Below are 15,178 nucleotides of genomic sequence, written 5' to 3'. Positions count from 1 at the left end.
GAGTCGACCATGGAGTTGGGTCAAGGTCAGATCCTTGAACTCAGGTGAATTTCGGGTGACAAAAGCTATGGTGTCCCATTTTTCTGGCAGTGACCTGAGGAACCTGCTATTTTGAGTTGAGTTTGTAAAAGTGGTTTTAACAAGCCTCAGTTCACTGATGAGACAACTGAAACGCTCAAATTGTTGCGTCAGTGATTCACCTTTAACATGACAAAATGTTTCATACTGTTGGTTCAGGATTTCCCTATTGTTTTCTATGACTTCTTCGGTGCCCCCAAACTGTTCCTTAAGTGCGTCCCACAATTCTTTGGCACTGTTATAGTGTAACAGTCCAGCATATATTTCATTGGGCAACGCTGAAGCTATGATGCTAAACGCTTTAGCATCTAGTTCGATCTTTTGAAAGTCGGTTTCGGTATAGTTTTCAATTGGTTTTGGAATCTTCAGCGCTTGGCACTGTAGGAACATGGGGACCAAAGACGACAGACCTCCAACAACCTGTGCTTTGTTGAGCGAGGATGTGACCCATCCTCCTCTGCCAGATGTTGTACTCGTTTCTTTTTAGCATAGGTGGTTTAAAAAGCGAGCCGATATTGTTTTTATCGTCCTGTGATTGTGACGTCATTCTTGTTGTTTTACAGATACTGAGAAATCAACTTTAATGGTGATTAATCCTTACTCTGTTTTTCAACGACGAACAAACGATCAGTATCAACTATTATGAGCTGAACTATTTACGTCAAAATGATTGTTAAATCAAATTTGACTGTCCAAGCTCTGATACCAATTGTTGGATCTGAGTTTGATTTTGATTATATTTTATGTTTGTAAATAAGATGAAGATGGATGAGTGTGCAGCGGAAATTAAGATGAAAACAAACTTTGCATACAATCAAACGAGAGTAATACTTTTATCAAACATCTTTACACAATGAACCGAAAGATTGAATTTATTTCAAACACGATTACAATGATTGATGAATGAATGCAAACTCCCCCTCAGCCAGAGCTCAGTAGTTTGTTCGTGCAAAGAAGACGAATGATGCAAAGAGCTAATAGAACAGTACAAAGTACTGAACTATTTATAGGCACTTGCAAACTACTGAGCATCTTAGCTGACGTCACCATGAAAGTGACATCTAACCTCCTAACAAACTCTAACCTCTGATCTATATAGACACTGCTTGTGTTAACTACTGCTACTACATTCTATTACAAAACAGACTTTAGAACAGCTGCTGCAACCTTCTACTGCTGTGAACCCAGCAGCACTTGTCCGGATCAGCAGTGCTTGACTCAAGGCAGTAGATTGAATCAGCAGGACTTTAGTCTTCCATCAGATCTTTAGTTGAGCAGCAGTTATGGGTCAGCAGTTTAGCAAGATCAGTAGATAGGAGGTCATCAGTAGTTGTAATCACTTTCAAGGGGAGAGATTTGTATATCAACATCTGCTTATTCAGGATCCACTGCTCTGATCTAGTTTTGGTTTTAATTATCTGTTCCTCTGATAGGGTTCAATCCCAACAATAGGTTAGCTTAGTGAAGGGAATGGCTATTCTAGAGAAATCTCGGATAAATCTTCTATAATAACCGGCCAATCCTAGTAAACTTCTAACCTCGGTTGTTGATTCAGGGGTTTTCCATTTAATAATTGGCTCAATCTTTGTGGGATCCACATGAATTCCTTCAATCTTAGGAGTGCATGTAGGTGTGCTGCATGTTCCTCTTTACTCTTAGAGTAAATGAGAATATCATCTATAAAGACAATTATGAATTTATCCAAATATGGCTTACATATTCGGTTCATCATATCCATAAATGCGGCTGGGGCATTGGTTTAGCCAAATGGCATGACAGTAAATTCATAATGGTCATACCTTGTTCTAAAGCGGTCTTAGAAATGTCCTCTTCCTGTACCTTTAATTGATAATATCCCGAGCGTAAATCGATCTTAGAGAAAAATCGAGCTCCTTGCAGTTGATCAAACAGATCATCGATTCTCAGTAATGGGTACCGATTTTTAATCGTGACCTTATTCAGTTCACGGTAATCAATGCACATACGCATCGACCCGTCTTTCTTCTTAACAAATAAGATCGATGCTCCCCATGGTGATGAACTTGGCTATATGAATCCTTTTTCTAAAAGATCGTCCAGTTGTTTCTTCAGTTCTTTCATTTCTGCTGGTGCCAAACGGTAAGGTGCTTTGGCAATCGGCGCTGTTCCTGGTAGCAGATGGATTCTGAATTCAACTTCCCTGTCCGGCGGTAGTCCTAGTAATTCTTCTGGAAACACATCTGAAAACTAAGATATTACCGAAATATCTTTCAATTCCTTCCCTTTAATGTTAATGATTATGGAAATCATATACACTAATGACCTTTTTCTTGCACAACTTGATGTTTTCATCACAGAGATGAATTTTGTGGATCTGGACAGCTTATCTCCTTTAACTGTGATCTTTTCACCTTTTGGTGAATTTACTTGGATTGACTTTTGATCACATAGAATACTGGCTTTATTGGTCATTAACCAATCCATTCCTAATACAATATCAAATCCTGCCAGATTCATTGGATAAAGGTTTGCAATAAACTTTTGATCTAAAAATTATATTCTTGCTCCCTGTAAGATTTTAGTGATCTTAATGGTTTCCCCATTTGCTGTTTCTACGAGACATTCTTATGGGAGTTTAGTTAATGGTTGATTGAGAAGTTTGCAAAATGAAGTATTAATAAAACTTTGGTTCGCACTAGAGTCAAATAATACTTTAGCAAAAACATCATTAACTAAAAACGTACCGGCGATCACGACTGGGATCATCTTTGCTTCTTCTGCAGTCAGAACAAATGCTCTAGCATTTTTAGTAGTCTTGTTGTTCTTGGCTGGAGCTAGTTTCGGACAGTTCGGCTTAATATGCCCTTTTTCTCTACAATTGAAGCACACTCCATTACTGGGTTTCTTCCTACAGTCTTCTTCCTTGTGTCCTGGTATCTTGCAGAAATTGCAGTAAGTGGAGCATTTTTCTGAATGCTTCTTCTTACAGGCTTTACAGTAAGGTGTCGAGGTAGAACCTATGTTTTCCCACGGTTGGAATTACCGTAGCGAAATTCCTGGGTAAGCCTTTGAGCCAGGTTCTTCCTTTGGTTTTCTTCTTGTGTACGTACTAGTTCATCTGTCAAGGTATTAGCTAGTTCTACAGCTTCTTCTATAGTTTGTGGTATAGCTGCCTTGACTACATATCTAATTTCACTGATTAATCCCCAGATGTAACGGGAGATTAATACTGGTTCTGGTGATGCTAGGGTTGGCACTATTGTAGAATATTCAAAGAATGTAGTAGTATAACCCTTGCTATCTACTCCAGTCATTCTAAGGCTTAAGAATTTATTAGCTATCTATTCCTTTTCATTAGGAGGACAAAATTTCCTTTCCACCATATTCTTAAATTCATTCCGTTCTATATTATAAACCCTGTCACTTCCCCTAGACTGGAGGATAGTGTTCCACTATTCTAAGGCTGAGTTCTTTAACAGATTGGAAACAAACATTATTTTATCCTCTTCTGCGCACTTGCTTATTTTTAAGACTGCCCCAGTCTTTTCTATCCAGCGTAGGGATGCAATGGCACCTTCATTGCCAGAGAATTCTATTGGTTTACAGGACCATAATTCTTTGTAACAACAACCATAAGACATGGTTCTTCTTCTTTTTGGAATTGGCACCTGAAGTAAGGGTCCATTGTTTACGCTGTGTTCAGGTTCAGTAGGTAGCCGTTTACTTCCAGTATTACTTTTATTATTTTCCGCTTCCTTAACCATTTTGATAATATATGGCATTGCGTCTATAATCCCTTGTGCCACTATGTGTTGGATGACACTGTTATCTACTTGGTTTCCGTTATTATCATTATTCTGGTTTTCTTGATTCACTTCGTTGTCCATCTGAATTATAAACATTTACCACGTATTTAATATTACAAAACACTATTTAATGCAAACAATCACACAACAAGCATATTGATCAAAATCGTTGAACATTGCGACCTTTACTCTGTTTTATATATATATATGCGTGTAGTACAAACTGGAACTGAAATCTAAAATTACAGTACTAGTATGCTTCCGTAGCTATTATCTATATTATATATATATATATATATATATATATATATATTTCAACATACAAACATATTACATATATATATATATATATATATATATTATATTACTGATATGGGTTCATCCAGAATTGCATATTACGCTCGTCATATTTCCAGACGAGTCGCTCCCCTATCTGTCTCATCCTTTCACTTCCTTCTAATATTTCCTCACCAGAGGTGCGGAGTTCTTGCACATTCTCAGTGCTCATGGGTGGGGCTGGTGCTGGTATTGGGTCAGGAAACTGGGGCATCGGTTCTTCGTGTGGATAAGGGTTCTCTAGGATTTCTCTGATATATTGGTCATTATCAAAATATGGGTCCAGAGGGTCCAGGATGGGATAGGGTGCTATGGGTTCCTCTATTGGGTAAAGTTGTTGGTAATCCCTATGGTCGTCAAACCATGGGTCATAGTCTGGGGGGTGGGGTGCTGGTACTCTAGGAATTTCAGCTGGGTCGAATTCAGGCACTGGTATTTGGTCTACTGGGTTTGGCTCAATTTACATAGGTTGTGTGGGAAATAGTGGTAATGGCTGGGGTGCTATGAGTTGTTATAGATTCGGGTCTGCAGCTGTAGTTGCTAAGATATGAAAATTTGCTAATCTCCTATTGATCATATCCTGTGTTTGAGCATTCATTTCTCTATTAGCGGCTGCTAAAGTTCGTTGCTGCTGAAGTTTTCTCATCCTTTTTCTACGTTCATGAGCTCCTCTGTTGAACCATCTTCTCTTATTAGGAGGGAATGGCTCTTCAGATTGTGCTTTGAATACGAAAATCCCTTCTTCGGTGTCAGCCGAATACCCCAAGGGGGTAGGCTGTGAAGTGGTTCCTTCGTCCTTAGGTGAGCAGGACAACTGACGGTAAGCGTCTGAAGGTCCTTGATCGCTCATATTATAAACTAACAAATTGTCAAATAACACAAAACAATAAGAGATGCACGTAATTCCGTAGATAATTTCCTAACATAATAGATAAAATTTTGGTGTCAGCAGAACACTTCTGTGGCTGAAATCAGTGGCTGTAGCTCTGATACCACCTTCTGTCGCAACCCCTGACCCCTGCGTTGGGAGGCGGGCGGCCGCGACCTACTCAAAGATGGTGGTATCGGTATTTATCAATTTGACAGCGGAAATTACATCAGGACCGTAGTTAAGAAATATTTTATCAGAGTAAAATACCACATTTTTATAATATTAAACACATGGGAAATTCCCAAGTTTCCATTACAAACATTCTATAGGGGTAAACCCTATTTTATTAAATAAAAACATCTTCTTTATTTAGGTAACTTTTTATAGCCACTTTTCCAAGCCTTCAGTGCTGTCCAGCTGGCTTCTATTTGGCTTTCACATTTTTTTACCTGAAACACGTTTAAAACAGTGGGAAATACTGGTGAATGAATCCCAATTTAATCAAGACAAATTTTATTAGTTTACAGTATTAAGGGCGATCTGCAATTACATTTGTTTATTTTTCTACTGTAATTAACACCCACGGTACTGTCAACCCGACTTGGGGTCATGTTACTACTCACAGTGTAGTAACAAATTTTGTATACAAAACCCCAACATACCGACGATAACTGTAGAAATTACAAATACTCAATTACTGTGAAATATAATTTAAAACATTGAGGCTTTAAACAGTTTGCAAAAAGGAGGATTACTCACATTGTTATCTTAGGTAATTTCTTGTGGATTCCTGGCTATAATCTATAAATTTTAAAAAATGCACACGTGTTAGTATAATAACCCAATATTTACATTAGTTATACCCTCCCCGAGACAGAACTCCAACGACTACGTCGGGCAAAGCCTCGACAGCCGTTACGGAGCACTAGATCAATCGGGCAGCGTATCTAATATGTAACAGGGGGTTATAATACTTACAACGAAGCAGAACTTCGTTATTTAGGGGGTATTATGCCCGATATTATATTTGCTATGCAGAAAATTGAGAGAGAGATCGAGAGAATGAACGGTTTGCAACTGAAGGCTGATGGACCCTTTTATAGGGTTGTTCGTCGGGTTCGTCGGGCCCCGCGAAAGCCACACAAAGGGCTTACGCGTCCCGCGACGTAGGGGGTCTACGGCGTAGCTATGTCCGGTCATACGTATAGGTTTGCTGCGTATATGACACGTGGCGGCTCAGGGAGTGGCTTGGTGTCCAGGCGCTTGCGGCCCACGGAGGATCAAGGGTAGTCTGTCGCGGCCAACGACAGACTCATTTTTAATGTTTTTATTTTATTTTTAATTATATAAAGGTATTTTGGGCAATTTTTCCTATACGGGGTGTATTTTAGGACGTATAGGGACATTCTACATATATTAGAGGTGTCAGAGATATTTTAGGAGGGTTGTTATATCGTTGGAATTTCAAGTAGGAGATAAAGTGTTATTAAAAGTTTCTCCATGGAAATGAGTAGTCAGATTTATTAAGAGTGAAAAGCTAAGCCCCAGTTATGTTGGACCTTTTAAGATTATTAGAAGAATAGGACCAGTAGCTTATCAGCTACAACTGCCAGAGGAATTGGCAGGAATACATGATGTATTTTATGTATGTAATCTCAAGAAGTTCTTAGCAGATAAATCATTAGTGGCACCTCTTAAGGACATAGAGGTAAATGAGAAACTTAAGTTTGTAGAGAAACCCCTGCAGATTGAAGACAGAAAGATCAGGAATCTCAAACATAAGAGATTAGTCCTAGTCAAAGAAAAATGGGATTCCAAGAGAGGACCAGAATACTCTTGGGAGCTCGAGTCAGAGATGCAGAGGAAATATCCACACCTGTTCTAGTAGACCTCGAGGACGGGATCTAAAACAAGGTGGGGAGGATATAACAACTCTCCCAAAATCCTTAAAATACTCCTATACGTCTTAAAATACACCCCGTATATGAAAAATGGGCCCGAAATACCTTTATATTATTAAAAATCAAGAAAAACAAATTATGGGGATCGCTCGCGGGCCACGACCCATATCACTGGGTCTGTCGCGGGGCGCGACGGAGTGACACCAGGCCGCACCCGGTGCCGCCATGTGTCTAACGCGTGTTGAAGCTAGGAGGTTGACTTGACAGGGCTAGGGCCTACCCTAGTGGCCTCGCGGGCCGCGAAGCCTTGTCCTCAATCTCTCGCGGGGCGCGAGCAGCCCCTGATCAGCCCCTATAAATGGAAAGTTTGACTTCAGTTTCTGTCGTTCAAACTTTTCTTTCTCTCTCAAATATACTAGCAATAATACTCGGTATTATACCCCCTAAATAGCGAAGCTCTACCTCGTTGTAAGTATTATAACCCCCAGTTATGTATTAGTTACTCTGCCCGATTGATCCAAAGCTCCATCACGCATGCCAAGGCTTTGCCTGACTCAGTCATTGTAGTTCTGTCTCGGGGGGTATAGCTAATGTAAATTGGGTTATCTTACTAACACGTGTGCATTGTTTATTTTAATAGATTATAACCAAGAAGTCACCAGAAAGCAATAGTGTTATCTAAAATAGTAATGTGAGTACATCTGATTTTTGTAAACTGTTTTTACAAAACCTCAATTGTTTTAAAGTATATTTAACAGTGATTGAGTCTATGTATTCTACAATTACTGTCGGTATGTTGGGGTTTTGTATACATTACTTGTTACTACACTGTGAGTAGTAGCATGACCACAAGTCAGGATTGATAGTACTGTGGGTGGTAATTGGGTAGATAAAAACATTGTAATCGCTCTTAATACTGTAAAGATATAAACTTCTGTTTTGATTAAACTGGGATGCACTCGCCAGTATTTCTTGCTGATAAAACTTTTTAAAACGCATTTCAGGTAACAAACTGTGAAAGCCAAATAGAAACCAGCTGGAGAGCACTGAAGACTTGGAAAAGTGGCTATAAAAGTTACCCAAACAAGAAAGAAGTTTTATTTAAATAAATTAGGGTTTATCCCTAAAAACATATTGTAATGGAAATTTGGGTTTTTCCCATGTATTATTATGAAGTTTTATTTAAATAAATTAGGGTTTATCCCTAAAAACATATTGTAATTGAAACTTGGGTTTTTCCCATGTATTTATTATTTATAAAGTATGGTATTTTAAGTCTGGTAAACAATTTCCTAACTACGGTCCTGATGTATTTTTTGCTGCCAAATCAATAAACACCGATACCACCCATCTGCGCTCGCGGCCGCCCGCTCCCGGAGTAGGGGTCGAGGGTTGCGACATATACCATGTTAGATACATATTCAGTTACATGCGGCTTTGATCATTAGCTCCTTAGAAGTCATATGCCGTTCTCTATGGTCATATTACTCATTTCTATGGTCGTCATCATAGATCGTATGATTTGGCAAACACCACCACATTCGACCAATATGATCCATTTGATCGTATGAAGTTTCATATGTCATACGATCCATATGATCATTTTCGCACGTCATATGACTCGTATAAGATCATAGGGAACGTTTTACATGACAAAAAGGCTAAACGATGTGGGGGAGCATCCCCCCTCCATGTCACCTTGTTAACGGCCAGAACACCGGTAGTGGGGTGCAAAAAGGGGAGACACTCACAACCTCGCTAGCCCATTCATGTGATAATTTCTCCTTTAGTTTCACAATTTGTGGTTATATTCTATTTTATAATTTTTTACTAACTAATACATAGATACCACTTATCATAGTCGTAAAAAAATCCTTTCATTATTTATAATAATAAATGCAAAAATTCTTTATAAGTCAAATATTTAATATCGTATTTTATGGGTAGGAGTTGGCTACAAAGTCAACTTTTCCTACAAAGTGTAGGGAGCTATATCTTTATGACATGTGGCAATTAATTATTTTAATCAAAAGGGCATGCTAGTAATTTGATAATTATTTTAATTATGGAATATATTATATCCTAAATTAACTAATGAGAATTTTAAGAAATCTGAATATCTCTTTGATATCAAATGCAACGGTTATCAACGATTATAATACGATCACTACAACATATTCACATCCAATTCGTATTTCATCTGGTTCGTCACATTGTGTTTTATCACTAAAACACACTACTGTGAACACATCTACATTGTGTTATAACTGTCATTAATTAGTTCAACACATTCTGTTTTAGCAGTCATTAACTGTAACTGGTTCGTCACATTGTGTTTTATCATAAACAAATTCTTGACGTTGTGTTTTAGCAGTCAGTCATTTTTTCGTCACATTGTGTTTTATCACTAGAACACACTACTTGAAAAAAACATCTTTGATCTCTAAAAAAAGAAGAAATAACGAAACCCTAGATCTGATTTATCACTATTTTTTGTATGATTTGATGTTTTAGAAAGTGGGACTAAGGAGAGAGAGAAAATCGCGACAATTATGGAGGTGGTTTTATGATTGATAGTTATTTCCTTATTTAAAACAAGTTGAATGACACATTTACCTTAATCAATTAAATTTGCCTATTTTTAAGACATGTATATTACCAAAAGGCCACCAAGATGATCTCAACCATCAAACACACTCATCCAATGGTCAAGATCACTTCCTACACTTTGTAGGAAAAACACACTTTGTAGAGGAACCCCACCAATACCTAATATAATTCAAATTTAAATTCAAACCTAAATTATCTTCAAACTAATTTTTGTTATTATTTATAATTTAATTATAAGCTTTAAAATCCTCCAATAATAACAAGTTAACTATTAAATTTAAAAATATGTTAGGTTGTATAAAAAGACATATAAATTAAAAAAATTAATTTAAAAATTTTCAACAAATACGTATACGTTTTCATTTTATATTGTATCATTTATTCAGTCTAGTGTAATAAACGAGATCAAAGAAGACAATCACTCGTTGTATATTTCACGATAACGATACATACAATTCAAGGACAATCACTATTAAGAGTTGGCTTGTTGTTAAAATAATCAGTGTTTTCACATATTCTGTACGTGATTTTTTTCTGAGTCAAAAGTAGAGATGGAGTTAAATTGTTAATGTTGATAAAAACGGTAATCTTACGAATAGGATGTCCATTGTTATCTACAAATATTTTTTTGTAGAATTGTAACTTGTATTTGTATTAATAGATTTGTACATTTTGAATGCAACATTCATTTGTAATTTTTTATATTACAAGTAATGTAATATATAATCATTTATTATAAATGTTCTTTATTACATCATTTTTTATAGTCAATCGTGTGTAGTATACATGTGTATAACCTAATTAATTTTAATTGTATTTAAAATTAGTATTTTCTTTATTATTTTTCAACTTTAGTAGATTTTTTTAGTTTGGAAGTTATTTTAATTTTAGCACTTTACTATTTTATTCAACTTTTGTTGTTTTGAAATTAAAAAAAAAATGTTTGAGAAGGCTTTAAATCAAATGATGCTAATTAAAGGTTGAGCTAGTTAAAGCTCCATTGCTTACGTGACAGTAATGTGACACTTTAACTAGCATGAGAGCTCTAAACCACATCATGTAGCCTAAATATGAGCTCAGTATAGGCAACAACACCGAAAGTAACGATCCTGAAAATCATCAAAAAATGGGTACTGATACCGAAAATACGGTACTATATTTGAAGGTGAATATAGATAAAATACCGATATCGTACCGAACTCGAAAGTTCCAAAAGATGAATATTGAATTGGTACTGAAAACAATTCAACACAATAAATTCAATACTAGTACCGGCATGATACCGATTCGATTTCACAATTCGATACCATTTGCTTAGCCTAAATAAATAGTGTGTCATTCGCTAAAACCCATGGCAAAACTAGAGAGATCTTCTTATATGTATGGGGCGAAAGTGTGAAAAAAGAATTTAAACAAGAGCCTTTTCTTTTCCCCCAAGACATCTCCTTCCTTCCCAATCTCTCCTCCGATCCCAACCGTCCACACTTGTTAACTCCGGTATGCTCTTGATCTATTTCTTACTTTTTGTCTATTTCATCATCATTTACTCAACTTAAATCACGATTTAGGGTTTATTTTCATAGCTAATTCGTCTTTATGTTTCCATTGTAAATAATTTTGTTTTGCTTTTCTATTACTGATTCTACATCTGACATTAGGGTTTCTGAATGTTTTTCCCTTAATCCTGATCTGATTTGAATAGTGTACTTAATGTTTGTTTGGTTATTCTGTTTTTAATTGGAATAAATTTATTATGATGGTGATGAGAAAAGCATCTAAATAATGGAGGAATTTGGTGAAAATCAGATTAACAATTGAATTCTTACTTTCTGTAACTTTTATATGATGAAAACTCATAGCTTGTTAAGGATTTTGTATCTTAGTATATGGTTTATGCTGCACATTGATGAATTCATGACATATTAAGTTGAACTAATTTGGACAGCAAATTGATGACTATCTTTGTTATAAGTTATGTTGCTTTATGACCTATGTTGTTCAAGGCACTTAGACCTTGTGTAGTGGTACACATGAATAATGCCCCTACCCATGGGCGTTGTGCGTCATGTGGTAGTCCAGTCAGCAATGGGGCATTATGGGGTGATTTTCTAAAATGGGTGTAGTGGTGATGTGGGTATTATGTTAAAAAAGGGGTGTAAATAAAATTAAAAAAAACATCAAAAACCTTTATTGTACAAAGAAAAAGTAGAACAGCAGTGATTGGCCAAATCTTTTGAACACGGCGTGGAAAAAACAACGCCAAAACGAGTTTTTTTGAAAAAAAAACGCCCAGGGGGGCGGGCTTGGGGGCGTGAAATTCAACAAAAAACGCCCTAAATTTGACGACTACGGATGGTCTTAAAAGGCAAGGACTTTTATTCAGATGTTTGAACAAGTTTAAAACAGTTATACCAACCCTAAGGCCTAAACATGCCTAAAGTCAAAATAAAACAATCTCAACTAGCCCTAAAGAAGCCTAAAATATGTCTAAAACCCCTAAAAATTATATTTTTATACTATACACCTCGCCTTAAAAGCCCTCGCTTTTTAAGCGCTTTGCACTGAGGCCCTAGGCTCGCCCTTTGCGCTTTGAGTGCGCCTTGCACCTTCGACAACTATGGTTTTAGGCTTGTTTAGGGCTAGTGTAATTGTTTGGCTGGACTTGGCCTGAAAATGCGCCTATTAGGCGAGGCTGTGCCTTTGACAACATAGCTTTTTTGCCTGTTTATGATCACTGTAAAGCTCAGACTTGCATTAATTGCCTCCTTTTAATATTTGACTAAATCATGATTACTTGTCTAGCCTTGGGTGGGTGTTATTGCCTTTTGGCACGTTCATTTAGCAATATCAAAGTTGAGCTATTGCTATGTCATTAATATTACATGCATAATTGCATACTGATGTAACAGTTTGATTGGAAAAAATTCACATCTAACACTATGTTTTGTAGCCATCGAAAACTTAGCATATTAAACCACTTCGTTTGAAATTGGGTGACTTTGTTATTATTATACATTGTTTGATCATTGATGCAGTTTCCAGCGTAGATATGTCGTCATCACATCTTCCAGCCACATCAGAATCACTCGACCTAGCTTCAGAAGCCAAAAGCCCATCCGACGCCATCACCATACTTTATCAAGTCCTAAACAACCCCGCATCTTCTTCCGAAGCCCTGCGCGTCAAAGAACAAGCAATCACAAAACTTTCCGAACTCCTCAGGGACGAAAATCGAGGAGAAGATCTCCGCAGCCTTTTAACCACATTACGACCATTCTTCTCACTCATCCCGAAAGCCAAAACGGCAAAAATCGTCAGGGGAATCATAGATTCCGTTGCCAAAATACCAAACACCACCGATCTTCAAATATCGTTATGTAGAGAAATGGTAGAATGGACCCGGTCTGAAAAACGTACCTTTTTACGGCAACGGATTGAGGCCCGTCTTGCTGCGTTGTTGATGGATAGCAAGGAGTATTCCGAAGCGTTGACTTTACTCTCGGGTTTGGTCAAAGAGGTGAGAAGACTAGACGACAAATTACTTCTGGTTGATATCGACTTACTGGAAAGTAAACTACACTTTTCGTTAAGAAACCTACCAAAAGCGAAAGCCGCATTAACCGCCGCTAGAACCGCGGCAAACGCGATCTACGTGCCGCCTGCGCAACAAGGCACGATTGATTTACAGAGTGGAATTCTTCATGCAGAAGAGAAGGATTACAAAACGGCGTATAGTTATTTCTTTGAAGCGTTTGAGGCGTTTAATGCTCTTGATGATCCGAGGGCTGTTTACAGTCTTAAGTATATGTTGCTGTGTAAGATCATGGTGAACCAGGCTGATGACGTGGCAGGGATAATCTCGTCGAAAGCTTTGAAGTTTTTAGGTCCGGAACTTGATGCGATGAAAGCGGTTGCTGATGCTTATGCTAAGAGGTCGTTAAAGTTGTTTGAAACTGCCCTTCAGGATTTTAAAGCGCAATTGGACGAAGATCCTATTGTTCATAGGCATCTTTCTTCTCTCTATGACACGCTTTTGGAGCAAAACTTATGCAGGTTAGGATTATGATCTTAATTGTCACCGCTTATAGCAATTTGAATGGGTGGGATTGGGTTGGGTTGTGAGTTCAAACACACTTCAAAAGTATTAAATTTTCTTATTGATGGCTAGTAAATTAAACATGTTTACAGTTTGTTTTGCTTTTATCAGTAATAACCTATTTATTTTTAATGGAGTAAAATGCCATTTTCGTCCCTAAGGTTTGACCACTTTTGCGACTTCCGTCCAAAGGTTTGTTTTTCCGCATCTGGATCCAAAAGGTTTGAAATCTTGCCGTTTTCATCTGGCTCGTTAACTCTATCCATTTTCTCCCCTTTGTTGACTTTCACTCCACCCAAACCCTTTAAACATCACAAAAATGTCTAAAAAGACGAAAATACCCCTAACTTAATGTTAAAAAATGGATGGAGTTAACGTGTTGGATGAAAATGGCAAGATTTTAAACCTTGTGGATCCAGATGCGGAAAAACTGACCTTTGGACGAAAGTCGCAAAAGTAGCCAAACCTCATGGACGAAAAAATGCATTTTACTCTTTTTAATAAAATGATTTACCAGGGCTCATACATTAAAAAAGCACTTTAGGTGACTTTTAAGCTAATTCATATGTAAATGGACGGGCTGGGTTATGGGTCAAGACATGTAATCTTGTTTACACGGGTTCGGTCAGTTTGGGACTTTGGGTTGGTTGTGACCCAAAACACCTTCATGTCGAAAAATATTATTTTTTTCGTAAATAGTTAGGTGTCACAAATGATAACAGAATTTATATTACTTTGATAAAAGTTAAGCTTCTTAAAAAATGCACCTTAGGCGATTTTTAGCTCGTTTTCTCTTTTGTTAATTTGTTTTGACCTGCTGGAGATGAAAATAACCCAAATAAACACGTTTGTGCAGGTTGATCGAACCATTTTCAAGGGTTGAAATAGGTCACATAGCGAGCCTGATTGAGCTTCCGGTGGAGCATGTGGAGAAGAAACTGTCGCAAATGATACTGGACAAAAAGTTTGCGGGAACACTGGATCAGGGTGTTGGGTGTCTCATCATCTTTGAAGATCCAAAAACGGATGCTATCTTCCCTGCAACTCTCGAGACCATTCAAAACATGGGCAAGGTTGTTGACAGCTTGTTTGTTAGATCCGCCAAGATAATGGCATGATATGCTTCGAGTTAAATGCTTTTATACTTGTTTCAAATGTTACTTTCTTTGAGTTTGGTTATGTTTTGACGTCTGTCTTGTGTCGTCTCGTGACTGAAGTTTATATAACAGAACTCTTTGGTTAGGAAAAGGCAACTACACTAATTAATGAATACTGCTTTTCCCTTGTGGCAAGGGGGTGTAAACGAGCCGACCGGTTGAAATCGGCTTGAAAAATGCTCAAAACTAGCTGAGCTTAAAAAGCCGACCCCAAGCCTAAAAATATCTTGTTTAGTAAATGAGCTCGAGCCCGAGCTTTACTTATTGAGCTCGAGCCGGCTCATGAGATTAAACAAGCCTGGGAGTTGGCTATAAAGCTAAATTTTCTTAAAAAGTGTAGGAAG

The 15,178-nt window shown here is 37.4% G+C and overlaps 1 protein-coding gene across 1 annotated transcript; it reads left to right on the top strand.

The window, feature by feature from the left end:
• Window positions 1-10,845: 10,845 nt before the first annotated feature.
• LOC110921516 (26S proteasome non-ATPase regulatory subunit 11 homolog) lies at window positions 10,846-14,961 on the top strand. Its single transcript, XM_022165857.2, has 3 exons — window positions 10,846-11,078; window positions 12,617-13,634; window positions 14,534-14,961. Exons 2-3 carry the CDS (start codon window positions 12,631-12,633, stop codon window positions 14,793-14,795), a joined length of 1,266 nt encoding a protein of 421 aa, XP_022021549.1. The 5' UTR covers window positions 10,846-11,078; window positions 12,617-12,630; the 3' UTR covers window positions 14,796-14,961.
• Window positions 14,962-15,178: the final 217 nt, after the last annotated feature.

Source organism: Helianthus annuus, chromosome 2 (assembly GCF_002127325.2).
Source record: "Helianthus annuus cultivar XRQ/B chromosome 2, HanXRQr2.0-SUNRISE, whole genome shotgun sequence".
Classification (NCBI taxonomy): domain Eukaryota; kingdom Viridiplantae; phylum Streptophyta; class Magnoliopsida; order Asterales; family Asteraceae; genus Helianthus; species Helianthus annuus.
This window is presented reverse-complemented; position numbering and strand designations above follow the sequence as displayed.

Coding starts and splice junctions, on each gene's coding strand:
- LOC110921516 (XM_022165857.2), top strand. CDS start 12,631: ATGTCGTCATCACATCTTCCAGCCACATCAGAATCACTCGACCTAGCT. Junction 13,635..14,533: donor TTGGAGCAAAACTTATGCAG/GTTAGGATTATG, acceptor ACGTTTGTGCAG/GTTGATCGAACCATTTTCAA.